The following is a 17,810-nucleotide window of genomic DNA, read 5'->3' as shown; positions in this document are numbered from 1 at the left end:
AGTCGGGTACCTTTCACTAATAACTCCTCTTCTACTGTAATTTCGTGCCTGAACTGATAATATGACCTCATTTCTTCCGATACTTCCCTCTTCTCCGGCCATCCTATCTCAGCATATTGCCGTAGTTTTCTACAGGTGGGGTCCCGTCCCTGTTCTTGTCTGAAAACCTGCAAAAATTCGTCCTTTACCAGACACGCCTCTATCATGTACCTTACAAAAGCCTCTACCTCATGTGTCAGTTAGTGGTCTTGTTCCCTCTGGGATGAATTCCCCGGATTACGGGATAAGGAGTCAGCTACCACTAAATTTTTTCCTGGCACATACTGGACTGTGTAGTCATACCGCATTAAGCGGATCCGAAAACGCTGCAATCTAAGTGACAACTCATCTAAGGGTTTCGTATGCAAGATTTGTAATAACAGCTTGTGGTCAGTTTCCAAAATAATGGGTATGCCTGTCAGGTACTGCCTGAACTTTTCCGCCCCCCAAGTCAAAGCTAGAGCCTCCTTTTCTATCTGCGAGTACCGTTTTTCTGTTGCTGTGAGTGTACGCGAACCATATGCTATAACCTGGCGTAAATCTCCCGATTGCTGAAGAACACAGCACCCCAGCCCAAAAGAGCTGGCATCTGCGCTCAAGATGATCTGCATGTTGGGATTAAAAAAGGCCAAGGTGGGTGCATTGGAAAGCATTTGCTTGATTTTGCTAAATGACGTTTTCTGGGCTTCTTCCCACACAAAATCCACATCTTTTTTTAGAAGTACGAACAATGGCTCTAACACCTGCGATTTGTTTGAAAGAAACTGCGCTGAAAAATTTACTAGCCCTAAAAACTGCTGAAGTTCGCTCTTTGTAGTAGGTTGAGGGAAGTTACTTATGCCCTCGACTCTTTCCGAGTCTATTTGAATACCCTCCGACGACAGCAAAAATCCTAAATACTTTACCTTAGTGACCCCGAAACAACTCTTGCTGGTATTTAGCGTGATTCCTTCTGTCTCCAGCCTCCCCAAAACCTGTCTCAAAATGTTATCGTGTTCCCTTATAGTTGCCGCGAATACCAATATGTCATCCATGTGAAAGACCACCCCAGCTATACCCTCTAACACCTGAGCAATTTTTAGAGAAACGTTTTCCGGTGCACTTGTAAGCCCGATTGGGAGCCTCTTGAACTTATACCTTCCGAATGGCGTGATTAAAGTTGTTAAAGGCTGACTTGCTTTGTCTAGCGCCATTTGGTAGAAACCGGAGTTGCAATCAATTTTTGAGAAAAACCTTGCCCCTTTGAGTTGTGTTAGCTTGATTTCTACCCCTGTTATTGGAAAATGAGGACGACTGATATATTTATTTAATTCTGAATAATCACCGCAAATGCGCACAGAGTCACCCTTGGGAACTACCACAATAGGAGCCACCCAATCAGTTGACTCAGTTACTTGTTCTATGATGTCTAATTTAATCAGTCTGTCCAGCTCCTTTTTGAGTTTATCAAATAGGGGCAAAGCCATCACCCTTGGTAGTGACTGGACAAAAGGTTGAGCATTCTTTTTTACTGCTAACTTCACTTCCCCCTTCATTTTCCCCAGTCCCTTGATCACTCCCGGAAACTCCCTAGACACCTGTACTTCAGTGTATACTGCTTTATCGGGTGCCGATATTTGTGATAACATGCATTGTTCACCCGTGAACTGAACAATTTTAAGACTTATCAAAGACCTTCTTCCTAAGATAGGTGTTTTTAACCCCTCTATTACGTAAAACTCTGACATACATTTTTTACTGCTACATTGTAGTTGCAGAACCAACCACCCCAGAACCGACAACATACTGCCATCCGGTCCTGAAAGAGTTTTCGTGCACTGTTTCAACCGTTTTCTGAACTCTTCTGGAACTGTTTCTGGAGGAATACAGGTTATGTCTGCCCCCGTGTCAATTAGGAATTCTACTGTGGACTTAAAATTAGTGATGCTAACCGAGGCAGTCCACTTGTTGGTGCCCCCAGACCCAAGTACTAAACTACCCAAGAACCATTCTTTCTCCATTTTCGGTACTGTGCCTGTCTCTGACACCAGACGCACTTGAGAACTGCCACCTGGCTTGCTTGCTTTACATACCACCGCCCAGTAACCGCCTTTATCACACTTAAAGCACTTGACATTTCTTGCTGGACACAGAACGCTCGTGGTCTTTCAAACCGCAAAACTGGCACTGACCTGAGGGCCGGATATCACCCCTGGCTGTTGACTGACGCTTAAAGGAAATGGGCTGTTGATGTATATTGTCCACTTGGTGATGTCTATTGTCCACTTGAACTCGGTGAACCTCCCCACGACGATTCTGCTGTTCCTTGTATAACACCGCAGAATGGCTACTCTGCAGTTCCGCTTGCTTTGCTGCTAGAATCGCTTGCTCCAGTGTTAAATCTGGCCTCAGCTGTAACTGCTCACTTGTTTTGGTATCCGCCATACCCACGACTATTCTGTTCCTTATTAATTTTGGTTTCAACTGGCCATAGTTACAATTGTCTGCCAACTTGTGTAATGCGGTGATGAAATCTGCTACTGTCTCTCCTGGCATTTGTGACCTCGAATTGAACCGAAAACACTCAAAGATAATGTTTTTCCTGGGATTAAAATACATTTCAAATGCCTTTAACACCTGATCATATGTTGTAGGTTGAGGTTGGAACTGCGCCCATATTTCCTCTGCTCGGTCACCCATGATGTAAAGCAACAGATCAATTTTTTCGTCATCCTTTTTTTGACTATGGCCTGCCACCGACATGTATCTAGAAAATCTTCTCTCCCAAGCTTCCCACGCCGCAGTCACTGCAAAATCCAACGCTGGGGGTGGATGTAGGTTAGGCGATCTCCCAGCCTGCTGGTCTCCCCCTTCTCTTTCCATTCTTTAAGTGTTCTCCATGAATCTGGTTGCTACAACGACGTGTTCCCTACTCGTCTTTAGGTCCGAAGAACTACCGCTGCCACCATGTACTGTTATCTTATGCTAGGAAAGGAAATAACACAGATCAGTAGTACTTCACTAGGCCGTTCAGCCATCTTGTTTATTTACTGGCTTTCCCGCCTTTACACTATTAATGCGCTCGGCCACACCATTTTGTTCGGGTGAGGAGACAACTTTTTTTTGATGAAATATTCCTCTAGAATTTAAATATTTCTGCAATTCAAAATTAACATATTCACGACCATTATTCTGTTCTAAGAATTTTTTTTATTATTTTGATTTTTAACAAGAGCCTAGAAATTTTTTAATGTCTTAGTCTCATCCGAGTTATTTCTTAGCAAGTAAACAAAACGTTTCCTTGTAAAGTCATCCACAAATATCAATAAATATTTTGCACCACCCTAACTCGGTACAGACATAGGACCACATAGTTCACTATGTACTAATTCTAAAATAGCTTTATCCCTGGTGCCAACCGTTTTATAAGGTATCCTGGTATGTTTACCCATTACACATGAAATACATTTTTCAGAATCCGCAGGTCCTGATATATTGATGCCATCGGCCATACTATCAATTAATAGTTTCATTGAATACTTATTGGCATGACCCAACCTTCTATGCCAAACTTTATGACTGGAAGTACTAGCAACAAAACTTTTAACTTCATTATCATGATTCTTTAATTTATATGTACCATTTTTATTCTCCCCTGATGCTATCAATTCTTTTACGTTTAAAATTTGACACTCATTCTTATCAAAGATAACTGTTAGTCCTTTATTGGTCATTTGGCTAACTGATAATAAATTATGTGAAATGTCGGGAACATACAATGCATCACCTATTTTTAAATAATCAGTTAATTGTACACCACCTTCACCAGATGATTGTATTTTAGTATTGTAAGCTACTGTTATATCTAACATTTTAGGTTTTATTTCTTTAAACCAATCCCTTTTAATAGACATATGGATGGTGGCTCCACTGTCAATAATCCATTCATTTTCTTTAACTAAATCTGTGGACAATGCAGTTGCATATAAAATTTTAGATTGAACATGCTTTTTATCATTATATTTCCTGTTGAAATTGGGGGGTTTATTTTTGGTTTGATTTCCTTTAAACTTAATTTTTATCAGGACACTCGAAAGACTTGTGCCATATTTTATTGCAAGAGAAACATTTAAACGTGTCTTTTTCTTTAGAAAATAATGCACCCTCCTTAGGTTCATTTTTAAACTCTTTTTGTAATAGCAATGTCCTAACTTAGTCACTAGTAATAGAATTGATGCATCCAATGCCATAATTAAAGGATCATATTCTACCGTTAAACCATTTTACATAATGACACCTATAAACTCATATTCTATTGGTGAGCCAATATTATTTCATTTCTGAGAGATGGACATCATTTCATTGAGATAACATTCCATATTGTCAAATTGGGAAAGGTTAATTTTGAAAAACTTTCTAAGTAGGAAGAGTCTTCTTCCCAAGCCTTTATCCTCGTAAGTATTCTCTAACTTATCCCATACCTCTTTAGACGTTTTCAAACCCATTATCACAGGGCGAATGCGTCCTTGGCCGGATCCGTTTTTTCGCCGGTAACATACTGCCAAAGCTGCTCTCCAACAAGGTAAGTTTCCATACCGAACTTCCATGTTGAGTAGTTGGCCCTTCCTTCCAACTTTCGAATAGCTGGGAGTCACGATTCAGCCATTTAAAGTCCGTAATGGTTGAAAGATCTAAACGGCGCGATAAGTCCGATAAACACTTCCACTCTTATTACTTTTTTTCCGAACTCGCGAACTTTAATTTCACACACTATTAATGACCTGGGTCCATAACCTGATGGAAATTTAGGGCAACAGTGGAAAAAACGGGCCATAATATACTTAAGATAAACACATGTAATCAGAAATATGAGACACAAACATGGCCGACATACATAAGCACAAGAGAAAAAAATATTGAAGCAAATAAAGGTATTGACAACAATCGATATATCGAAAGAGGTTGTTCATATAAGTACACTTTCATACAATATGTATATATATTACAGTGAGATAGCACGTAAGACACATGGCACAGAATCCTATGCTGACGTGCTCCTTTCAAACTTTTTTTTTAATGGACTCATTTTAGTTACCACATATAATTCATGTGTATTCTTATTTTAAAAAGTGTGATTTACACAAAACTTACATAAATATGCTGACTTTTTTCACAGATGAACAGATGAAAAACACTATTCACAAAGACTATTAGTAATGATGAGCAGTAATAATTATGTAATACAATACTAATACTTTTACTTATCACTTGAGTTCATCCACTATCACCACAGATTTGTCTTAACAGCCCTTTGAATTTTAAAATGTTAGTAAAGCAAAACAAAAGTTTATGCGTGAAATAATTTTTAGCGGACCAAGACACAGAATTGACAGAATATATGGGTAAGAAACGGTAGTACCAGAGAAAACCTACTGACTCATAGCAATGCCCACCATGCATCCACTTCTGAATAATCTGGTTTTTACCCCACCGGGAATCAAACCCGGATATATTTGGTTGTAAAGATGCGAGACTGATCTCACCACAAAATCTGACTAATTAGCACCTATAATAGGCTTATATTAGCAAGTTAACTGGTTTTAATTCTAACTATGCGGTTCTCTGAAATACTACGTTCTTCAAGCTGCCAATACTGGCTTAGAGAAAGAAATTGTCACGTTGCATTACAGTAATACCAAAATGGCATTAAAAAAAATTAATCAAAACATGCAATAAACGAACTTTCAAGTAGGATTATAAAGCAACCGAGATGTTCATTTACAGAAGATAAACTCTCATCCCAGATGAAAGCACTAAAGGAAGAACAAAGCAAGGCTGAAAAGAAACTACTGAGTCAGCAGCAACGCATTGCTGCATTGGAAAAGGAGAAAGCTGATGCATTAGTAAGTGAATTAATAATTATGGCTTCAGTGCATGCTTGGTGAGACACAAATATTCTGCTCGTTGAAAATATGTTACAGCACTTGTGTTGCTAAAAATGTAATTCTATAATCAATGAATAGGGCTGGAAAAATTAGATATCTTTTTTTTGTGAAATTAGCATTTATAATGCAACTTGTTTAAAATATATTAATTACATTATAAATGTTTAAATTAAATATTCATATACACATATGCCTACAAATAACACCACATTTCTGTTCTGTACAAATATCATATGCCTTTCTAGATTAAAATATCAAAAATACTAATGCTGATTTTACTTACAAAGTTGGTAGTGCAATAAGCCAGGAAAAAAAAATCAAAGAAATTTTCAAATCAACTGAATTAATTGGGTTGGCCTTATATATTTAGGTTATCTCTAATGAAAGTAACTTGGCTTCTTCAAGAGACACTGCTATTTTTAAAATCATGCTGGTTACAAAAATTAGTGTTAGAGAATAATAACCAGAAAGTCACCACATGAGTCACATGTACCAGTTTGGAGGAAAGCCAAACACCTGCAGTACTGCTATGGTTAACTTCACTCTCCTGCTAATGTCAAATGAAAGAAAGTGCACAGTGTTTTGTTTTTACTTATTAGCCAACCTTACACCTTCCATACACCTTTGGTCCGTGAGAGAAGAGGTAATCTGCAGCAAAGCTACTGGACATGTAGTGTTTGTGTACTAACCAAAGTCCTGAAAATTATCAAGTGACAAGCAAAAATTAAAATATTTAAATATAGATGTGCATGTGTTCTATTCAAACTTCAAAATACAAATATGTGTGTCAGGTCACTGAAAGTCTACAAGACACGGTTGTTTCTTCCTAAGTGTGAAACAATACATTTTGTACAGCAATACATGTTGTACAACAATTTTGAAAACCAATAAAAATGTGTAGCAGTGATGTGACATTTTATAAAGGATATATTTACAAATTATTGACATTTTAACTAAATTAGCTGAAAAAAGGCTAGTATTCTCAAAATTATCTAAAATAACATTTATGTTGGAAATTAGCAAAAAAAAAAAACATTTAAAGTGTAAATTAGCAAAAAAAAAATCATCTACAGCAAAATGCTAATTTTTCCGGCCTTTATTAATGCATCATCTGCACCCATTTAACGATTTACGAAGTAGTCCCAACTGTTCTGCTCAACCATACAACACACAATCATCGCCTTCTTAAGGCTCCGTTTCACACGCCAGTTTGATTACTTAAATTTATCATTACTATTATTTAAGGACTTTTCTGTAAATTTATTCTGGAAGCTGTTTTGCACTTGATGGGTTGCAAATTTTCTCACCCCATATTTACTAAAAATAAATTTTGAGCTGTAAAATGTCACAAGTGATCATGATTATAAATACTTGTGTGACTTTTTACCACAGATCATATTTAGTAGACACGTGCTGAGAAAATTTGTGACGAAACACAAAATGCAAGTGAGCTATTGGAATATATTTACAGGAAAAGCGCTAAAAGAAAAGTAATGACAATAAAATAAAATAACCAACTCTGCGTGAGAGACTGCTTCAGTAGTTATATTTTGTTAATCGGCATGGCTAGAGTCCTGGTAATGGGTGGTACCATGTGCTAACAGCTTGAGTAGTGTGTAATAGCCGGTCCTGCGCCTGGCTTCTGGCTGTGGATTGTGATTGTCGGTCCGCCATCTTGGATTGTGACATCACGGCGGCCATCTTGTATGGGTGTGACCTTGACCTTTGACCTTGACCTTGACCCCGCCGGCCATTTTGGATCCGCCATCTTGGATGACATCATCTTGTTTTCTCGAACATTCCGCCATATTGTTTTCCGCCATTTTGAATTATGACGTCACCATTGCAATTTCCGTTACGCCCGCCAATTTAACTTTTTTATTATTCGATTTTAATGAGAAAAAAATTTAAAATTTATAAAAAAACAATTAATAAAATTTTAATTAAAAAAATTTAAAAAATATACATTTATGACACGGAACTCGGGGTCCTCGGTTCGAACCCAGCGAGGTCAAAAAAAATTAAAAATGGTGACAGGCTCCTTCCTCAATGGTGGCAGTAGGCAGACTGACCCCCACCACTTTTTCCCATGCTTATATATCATCAGGTAGTATGACGACATGTCCGCCATCTTGAAAATCCGTAATTTCAATGCTAGAAATTCGTGAAAAATTCCAAAATTCATCAAAAAATTCACTCATTAAGGAAATTATTGATTCAAAACTTGGTTTGATCCCTGGCCGATACAAAACAACTTTAATTTAAAAAATACCGCAAAATTGACAGGTTTGAGAAAATAAAAACACAGCAAGTACTTTTAAAAAATAATTATTACATCAATTCTAACCTACGACAAGTACAAAAAAAACACAGACAAAGTACTTACAGTCTTGTGGATTTCTCGATGTCTGCATCTGCCAACCACGAATTAAAGCGAGCTGGAAAGCCCCACCACTTCGCATATGACTGTCCATTTCTTCGTTTTATAATCTTCTCCACCAAGTACGTATCGGGATACAACGTAGGCTGAATCTTTTCGGCATAGACGCCACCACGGATAGGTTTGTGGTCCAAATCTTCGAGGTAGTAGGTCCTAGGCTCTGATTCACGAACATGTGTCACACGGAAAAGTTCGGGACTCCAGTTCGCAGTGAAACGTTTCTCGAAGATAACTTTCTGCTTGGAGATTCGCACAATGTCACCAACGTTAGCTTTAAGCTTTCGTGGATCTTTCTTCTTCATGTAGGAAAACACTGTTCGAAGTAGGTGATTGTCTTTTACGTCCTTTGGCTTCATTTTCGTGGTAGAATGCACTGTGGAATTATACTCGCTTATTAGTTTCGGCAATATGTCAAGCCACTTGTAATTTCCAGTAGCCGTGAACTGTCGCCACATCTTGGAACACAAAGTTCTGTTGAACCTTTCGACAACGGAGGCTTTGACGTTACTAAATGTAGAATATTGTTTGATGCCATACTTCTTCATCAAGGCCTTGAAGGTTGCATTTTAGAATTCTTTCCCGAGGTCCGTTTGCAGGTGCGACGGTACACGTCCATCACGCAAAATACTGTCCATGGCCTTGACTACTTCAGTTGCAGTCTTTGATTTGACAGGTCTAGCCCAAGCGAACTTGCTATAAACATCGATGACTGTCAACATGTACTTGAAACCTTTATTCAATCGGGAATATGGTATCATCTCAACAAGGTCCGCCTGGAATAAATCATCAATTCCACGAACTATGACTTTGCGACGAAGGTATTTCCGTGTAGCAGGAGCATGAAGTTCGTGAGCGATTCCGGTTCGACTCATTGCATGTAGCCGGCTTCCCTCAGTTCTTCAAGTATGGAGACTATTTCGTTGATGTACGAATAGTTTCCTACACTAATAGAAGCATGTAGAATTCTAAGGCGATCAACTAATTCATTGGGGTCGTCCCAATATACATAGTCAAATATCTGACCACTTTCTAGCTTTTTTAAACCTTCACCATGTATTGTTAGTTCACTGAAGTGATTAGCGAGAATGTCGATTTTTTCATGATCTTCGTCTTTATATACACCACTATCTGGATCGTTATCGCGAAAATGTGCATTGGTTAGCTCTAGCAGTTTTTTGTACTCTTGTAAGTCTTTGTGAGAATATCCTTTAGGCTCCCTGCGAAACAGCAATTCGTACAGACCCGGAGTCCCGCGCGTTTTGAACTCTTCTACGCGAACGATATTTCCTGGTAGAAAATATATTTCTTTAGCACCGAGGAACCACTTATTATTTTTTCTGTACACTCCGTAGGTCGTGTCATTATTCCGACTCGTAAACGATATCAGGTATGGCCGAACCATTGAATTAACTTGGTGTCCCTTTTTCGGTATTTTTTCTTGTGCTTGGACTCTGTACTCGTTAAGTCCTCTTCTTCTCGATCTGGTTCATACTTACTCTTCTTTACAGTTGGCATTTCATCTTCATCTTCTGTCTTCGCAATGATGGCTGGTTCTTCCTTATTTTTAAGTTCGTCAAGGCGACTAGTGATTGGCTTAAATATCTCTTCATTTTCCATCTCAAGTGCAAGTCTGGTTCGTCTAGGAAGTAGATATTTTTCACGAACAGACTGTACAGCTCGATGAAGGTCACTGGCCAGGTACGATATTGTACTGGCTGAAAACATATACTTTATTTATACTTTTTTATTCGTTCGCAGAAACTTCTTTCTTGTGTGTGGTAAAATCTGAATTTGTTGTCAAGTGAGATAGTGATGCTTTCAGACTACTTTGTAAAGTCCTCAAATCGTCACGTCTTTGTGCATTCGATACTTCGATCATGTCGAGAATTCGTGAATCCGAGGCTTCCACGCGCTGATCGATGGCAACGAGATACTCTATTATTTCGTCTTTTACGCGTTTTATTTCTTGGCCGAGTAGCGAAATGTATTTACATATTTCAGCATCGTGGTTCACGGCGCATAGCTGGGTGCTTGGAGCTCGACTGTTACGACCAAATTTAGAAATGCTATGATTCATGTTTGATGATAAACTGATCGAAACCTTGTCTGTACTTGCCCTTATATAGAGGCCAGTCCTTTACGATGACTATGAATCCGTGCTCGTCTTTCCAACACAAGGAGCACATGTCTTTGAATTCCTGAAACGTCATGTCGGTGTTTACGTGGTCGTCGTAGGCGTGACGCAAATTAAGTTCGTCCATGCGAAAAAGCACTATAACATTCTCATTATCTCGTAGGAGATGTTTTGTAATACGACTGTACGTCTGACACAGGTAAACGCAGTCTACCTTGGCGTGTCTGCCCATGGAAAAGTACTCTTGTATAATGCCTTGCTTCTCGCACATTACATCATCGAAAACAAACACGGAATTAGGCTTTGCTTCGTCGGTAGTCACCACATCAGCATTATCGCTAAATGGAAAATACTCCAGACCATCCACCGATTGTAGAACAGTGGCCAAGCGCTGGTACTTTGGCTGTTGCAACGACTTGGAATAGAGGTAAACGTTCTCGAACCGAAGGCCATTTAGTTCCTCCAGTAAACTCAATAGAACTCACGTTTTGCCGCAGTTGGACAGACCCGCCATTATGCATCGTACAGAAGAAGGCAACAGTAATCCATGTCGTGATTCACGTCCACTAGTTTCATCGTCCTGCGTAATGCGCACGGGCAAACACACTTATTGCTTGACGACTTGCATTGTACTGACAAAAAAATTGTATAAAAGAAGCGTATTTATACTTTCTGGTCAGTTGCGCTCAATGACTCGAAGAGGTAAGAACAAAAAACACATCGGTGCAGGACCGGTAAACTCGCTGATAAACAATCTGCCATTCGAGCTACACATTCCCGGCTACAGATTCTGCTGCCCCGGCACTAAACTAGCGAAACGGTTAGCTCGCGGTGACGTTGGCATTAATTCTCTCGACGAAAAGTGCAATCAGCACGATATTGCATATTCATTTAGCAAGGATCTGGAATCCAGACACCGGGCCGACGAGATATTGGCACAGGAAGCTGAAGAAATAAGCGAATCGTCAAACGCGGGACTAGGAGAGAAAATTGCAGCCTGGGGCGTTTCCAAAATCATGAAGGCAAAGACGAAATTAGGACTGGGTGCTCGTCAAGCCAGCTCCATCAAGTCAAAGACTAATTCACGCAAGACCAAATGCAAGACTGGAGCAGGCGTACAAAAAGCCAAGTAAAAATTACAGACTCTCGACAAGAAGATTATAGGAGGATTTCTTCCCTTGCTTTTACCTGCATTGAGTGCTCTCGGCGGTCTCATCGGTGCAACGAGCGGTATAGTGCGGGCAGTCAACACTTCAAAGAATGAGCGCAAGCAGTTAAAAGAAGCACAGCGACATAATGCAAGCATGGAAGCCATTGCCATGGTAAAAAAAAACGGCGCAGGACTGTACTTACATCCTCACAAATCAGGCCTAGGCATGAGAAAGAAACGAAAATCCTAAGTTCTATGCCGAAACGTCCGCTCACCAACGTAGATTTAATAAAGTACGCACGCAAACTGAAAATACCAAATTTCCGTGGCGTGTTTATGCGAGACACTTAGCCCAGCAAACCAAAAACCAACGAACGCGCCATCATTAATTTAGACACGTCGGCAGGTCGCGGCACGCACTGTGTGGCTTATGTAAAGACTGGAAAAATGGCCGAGTACTACGATAGTTTCGGTAATTTGAGACCTCCGCCTGAACTTAGGCGGTACCTGGGCCGGACCACTACATTGTTCTACAATTACAAAACGGAACAGAAGCCTAATCAAACAAACTGCGGTCACTTGTGTCTTCGCTTTTTAACTAAAAAAAAATAGCTGTCAAAAACAATTGCTACTTAAAGGTTGTGCAGTGATGATATATTATTTGTCATGTCGATAACACTTACCTTGACAAGTCACGCATCTGAGTTTCGGGCGGTTCATTTCCCGCCTCTGGATTTAGACGGAGAATGGTGTATCGGATTCGTAGATTTTCAAACGTATAATGCCATACCGAATATCGACGAGGAAAATTGCAAGATATGCTTCCTACCAAGCGATGGGACCGCTCATGAAATACAGGAACCTGTTGGCTCTTATGAAATTGACGACATTGCAAATTACATCAGGGATGTTACCACAGGATGTAGACTTTCAACTGCGTGGAAATCCAAACACTCAAAAAAGCATTCTAACATGCAGTGAAATTGTCGACTTTACGATACCGGGAACCATAGGTTCGATGCTAGGATTCGAATCAAAAGTGTATGATGCAGGAAGAACGTACGAATCTACACGCGCAGTAAACATTTTGCCTGTGAATGTCATAAGAATAAACTGTAATTTGGAAAGTGGAACGTACCTCAACGGAAGACTAAACAACATGTTGGACGAGTTTTCGCCGATGGTCCCGCCAGGATATATACTGGTCGAAGTACCGCAAAGTATCATTTACGTTCCAGTCGTCGTAAAGTGCGCTCACGAAGTCGTCGTCAGAATCGTTGACCAGCGAGGACGATTGTGAATTTTCAAGACGAAGAAAATACATTATGTCTGCACTTGAAGCAATGGGCATAAAGTTCGTAAAACCGAACAGTTATAAAGAAATCGCATTGGCTTGAAAAAGAACAGTTCTCTACCAGACATCAGTGCATTAACACCTGACAGCATAAAGTATCTTCTTAGTATTGGACAAGTGCCGAATAAAAATGGAAGACGAAATCCTCAACGTGGAAGATCCGGTAATTTTTGATGACACCATTACGAAAATGGAATTGCACGAGTACCAGCCTTTCCTGCTCGGACCGTACGCACTACCATCAGAAGTACGCATTGCCGTACAGCACCAAGATATTTGTACTTTACCTTCGCAGTCATTTCTACGTATAAGAGGCACGCTGACAAAAGCAGATGGTACGCATCCGACAACGACGTCAATATCCTGCAGTGGTATTCTTCACCTAATCGAGCGCATTACATATGTACTGAATGGTGTCGAGGTAGACCAGACGAGAGATGTAGGCATAACATCTGCTATGAAAAATTACCTTTCGCTCACGCCAAATGAACTGACTGCTGCAAAGATGGCCGGTTGGGCTCTCGAGGATGAATATAAGCTTCCGGTTTATGCCGAAGGGAAATTCGAGGTTTGTGTTCCTCTGTCCATGCTTCTTGGATTAGCTGAGGACTACAAGCATATAATCATTAATTCGAAACAAGAGCTCGTACTGCTTCTAGCCAACACGCACATTAATGCAATTGTCGCCGCAGCAGAAAACCCTCAAGATGTCTCGCTAACACTACAGTCTATCGAGTGGATGCTGCCCCACATCCAAGTGAGCACCGTTGAACGAGTCAAGATGTTGAAGAACATAGAAAATGGCATGAACTTCGATGGGCCATTCCGATCCTGGAGCCTGGAAACTTATCCTGGCTTGCCTCATAGTCAGCGTATCAATTGGATAGTAAAGTCCAGCTTCGCTACGGAAAAACATAGATACATCATCGTCGGGCTTTAGACAGGAAGACAGCTCAATGCAGGAGTAAGACGCTCCTTATTCGATAACTGTCAAATACGTAATGTAAAAATATTTTTAAACAGCGAAAGCTATCCGTACGTTGACATGAACATGGACTTTGAAAGTGGAAGATTTCTTCTCGCATATCAAATGTATGCCAAGTTTCAGCAAGCTTACTATGAGCTAAGACAGTCACCGACAATGAGTCCCAACAGTTTCATGAACAAGGCTCCGTTAATGGTGTTTGACGTTTCCAAACAGGATGATCGAATAAATTCAAACATCATCGACTGTAGGATCGAGATAACGACTAGCGGAAATATTCCACCAAACACCTATGCTTTTTGTCTGATACTTCACGATCGGCTTGCATCGTACAATTGTCGAGACAAACTTGTGAAAATTCTGACATAAATACCGTTTCGTTTGCGATAATAATTCAGTTACGACCGAACATTGCTAGCGACAAGATGTACTGTAACCTGCAAGGTTTCCAGAGCCAAAACGGCTTTGTTCTCAAAGAAATTAGCGTCACCTCCGGAGACAAGACTCGAACTCGCAGCTTCCGACCCCCGTATCCTTGGAAACTACTAGACGAAAAAAGTAAACTTACGAATGAATGGTTATGTAAATATTATCACGGACTAGAGTGGGACGAAGGTAAAATCCCATACCACCAAGTGAAAAACACACTGCAAGATTTACTAGTTCAAAACGAAACAATATATGTTGCCGGACCTGAACAGAGGAAATGGCTACGAGATCTGTGTGAAGCTTCTGTTGAAATTGTAGATTTGCAGGATGAATATGGCTGTCCTTCCCTGCGCAAGCTTAGTGCAATATACGACATGCCGCCACGTGACAAGTTTGTACGTGCCTGTGCCTGTACAAACTCGCAGCTAATGCAGAAATGGCACACACAGTGTTAGTATGAGCCTGCATATATAAATGTCGTACATCCGTTCGTGCCTTCAGTTATCGTTGGACCTGTAAGAAGATGATTACGTTTCATCCTTCTAAAGGGTACGTGAGCGTACGACCTAGCTTCAGCAGTGTCGAGTACAGCTACTGGGATGCCGTGTATCTACGTACATGTACAGAAACCTGTGATGGAGGCGCTCAGCATTGGCGGTTTGCGCACTTTCCTGTGTCCTACGAACCGACTCAGCAGCTGGTAGATTGTTGCGAACCTGGAAACTGTGCCGTCTATCACATGAGACCACACACAATCCTTCCTGCTAGCATCGCTGAGGTAGTCGCCTCGTCTGCATGTGCAACACCAAACATGGACGTGTTGCAACATGTTGCGACCTGTGATGCTTCTACGCAGATATCCAAACGACGTTCGTCTCGTCGTCGAAGTTCAGGCAGTGAATCTGTCCCAACTAGCACTGCAGTAAAACCAAAACGCAGACGTGGTCACAGATGCCATCGACCATGTCTCGCTCGAGATGACGACATCGCAGAAGATGACCAGCTGCAAATCTGTGTTCCTGATCCAGTGACCTGTGAACCAGTTGGAACCGGAGTCGACGAGGCAGTGTGTGCGGCATTAAAGACCTTGCTTGCGAAAATGCTTGATTCCTTAACCTAACATGCATTTGTGTAATTTTTATAAATAAATGTGTAAAACCTGAACTTGTGTGTTTTTATTTCTATAATTTTTAGGTACCTAATAAAAATTAATTTTAAATACAGGCAATATTTTGACTCATGTAGTATTCCAGTAGACCGCTGGTATATAAGCGAGGTTCAGACGACAGGACCCTCAGTCTACCTCTGGCCGCGGTGCAGAACGGACCTGCTCTCTTCAGTAAGTTTCGTGAGATTTAGTTACTGCTCCAATGTCGACCGGGATAGACTGTTTACCGTCAGCAGCAGGGACCTCGATGACAGCAACGATGATGGAGTCGGAGATTCCGATACCGGCTGCAGAGGAGACCACGACAGCGGAGAGCTCAATGGCTGCGTTGTCGACAGCTGCGGAGATCCCGATACCGACTGCAGAGGAGACTTCAATTAATGAAGAACGTACTTCGCATCAATGCAAATACTGTGGCGCATCATTTACTATCACTTCAAGCGTGCGCAGACATGAAAGAAGCTGTTGTCCGAATAATTTACTGAAAAGAATACAATTTCAGTGCAATAAGTGCGGAAAACTAATTTCACGTCTCGATAGCTTACATCGCCATTATATAAAATGCTCCGAGAAAGTTAAGTGCAAGTATAATGAACATGGTTATTGTTTTGACTCATGTGTTGAACTAGTTAATGAGAATATATAAGTGAGACCCTGGTGATATGAACTTCAGTCCATCTCTGGCTGCGGTGATGAACGGATCGGATAGTCATACTTAAATAATAGACCAGTATCTAACTATTCTTGAGAACTCTATGGCATCATTACCAGTATCAACACCGACCTGGATCGAAGGTCTACCATCATCAGTGCAGAGCACGATGACAACGTCGTCTACAGTTACACCTACTTTCTCAGCACAGCAGGAGATTTCGACGAATGCAACATCTTCTGCAGAGCAGACCTCACAGGCTTCAGAAGTTAACATGTCAGCAGTGTTACAATGGTTGTCAACAGTTCCAGTGTCATTGATGAAGGAAGGAGCATCCAACGGTGTTCCATCGCCCAACTGTACGTACTGTGAGAAGATCAAAAACTTGAAATTACGTGATTATGTAATACACAATTGTAGTAATAACTCTGAACGCATTAAATATCAGCGCAACAGGTGTTAAAGCAAGTTTAAACACTATGGAAGATTAAAACGGCACCTCAGGAATTGTGATAGACTGGATGTACATTCATCAGAATCAAGCTGTATATTTTGTAACAAAACATTAGCAACTATTCAAATTGAAAAACAATATGAAATATATCACTGTCCTTTTAATGAAGACGATGATTCGGCTTTATGTGAAAATTGTGGTGTACCATTATGTCGACCTGATTGAATGAATAGACATTTAAAGTCGTGTAAAGGGCTTAGTCCGTACAATAAGAAGACTGATTGAATCGAGAAATCCACAAGACTTTAGTACTTTGTCTGTGTTTTATTTGTACTTGTCGTAGGTTAGAATTTATGTAATAAATTTTTTTAAAAGTACTTGCTGTGTTTTTTATTTTCTCAAACCTGTCAATTTTGTGGTATTTTTTAAATTAAAGTTGTTTTGTATCGGCCAGGGATCGAACCAAGTTTCGAATCAATAATTTCCTTAATGAGTGAATTTTTTGATGAATTTTGGAATTTTTCACGAATTTCTAGCATTGAAATTACGGATTTTCAAGATGGCGGACATGACATCATACTACCTGATGATATATAAGCATGGTAAAAAGTGGCGGGGGTCAGTCTGGCTACTGCCACCATTGAGGAAGGAGCCTGTCACCATTTTACTTTTTTTTTACCTCGCGGGGTTCGAACTGAAGACTCCGAGCTCCGTGTTGTAAATGTATGTTTTTTAAATTTTTTATTAAAAATTTTTTATTTAATTTTTTTATAAATTTAAAAAAATTTTCATTAAAATCGGATAATATAAAAGTTAAATTGGCGGGCGTAATGGAAATTGCAACGGTGACGTCATAATTCAAAATGGCGGAATGTTCGAGAAAACAAGATGACGTCATCCAAGATGGCGGATCCAAGATGGCGGATCCAAATAGGCCGCCGAGGTCAAGGTCAAGGTCAAAGGTCAAGGTCACACCCATCCAATATGGCCGCCGTAACGTCACAATCCAAGATGGCGGACCGACAATCACAATCCACAGCCAGAAGCCAGGCGCTGGAGGGCTATTACACACTACTAGCTT

The 17,810-nt window shown here is 40.4% G+C and overlaps 1 protein-coding gene across 1 annotated transcript in view; it reads left to right on the top strand.

Annotated features, from left to right (window-relative positions):
- LOC134535123 (GRIP and coiled-coil domain-containing protein 2-like) overlaps nt 1–17,810 on the top strand; it is a 197,824-nt gene that overhangs the window by 100,489 nt on the left and 79,525 nt on the right. The window contains exon 11 of the mRNA XM_063374105.1: nt 5,803–5,921. Within this exon, the coding sequence (XP_063230175.1) occupies nt 5,803–5,921 (119 nt within the window). The remainder of the gene's footprint in view (nt 1–5,802; nt 5,922–17,810) is intronic.

The sequence above is a fragment of the Bacillus rossius genome, chromosome 1 (assembly GCF_032445375.1).
Source record: "Bacillus rossius redtenbacheri isolate Brsri chromosome 1, Brsri_v3, whole genome shotgun sequence".
Classification (NCBI taxonomy): Eukaryota; Metazoa; Arthropoda; class Insecta; order Phasmatodea; family Bacillidae; genus Bacillus; species Bacillus rossius.
The sequence above is the reverse complement of the archived record's forward strand: the minus strand, read 5'-3'. Positions and strand labels throughout refer to the sequence as shown.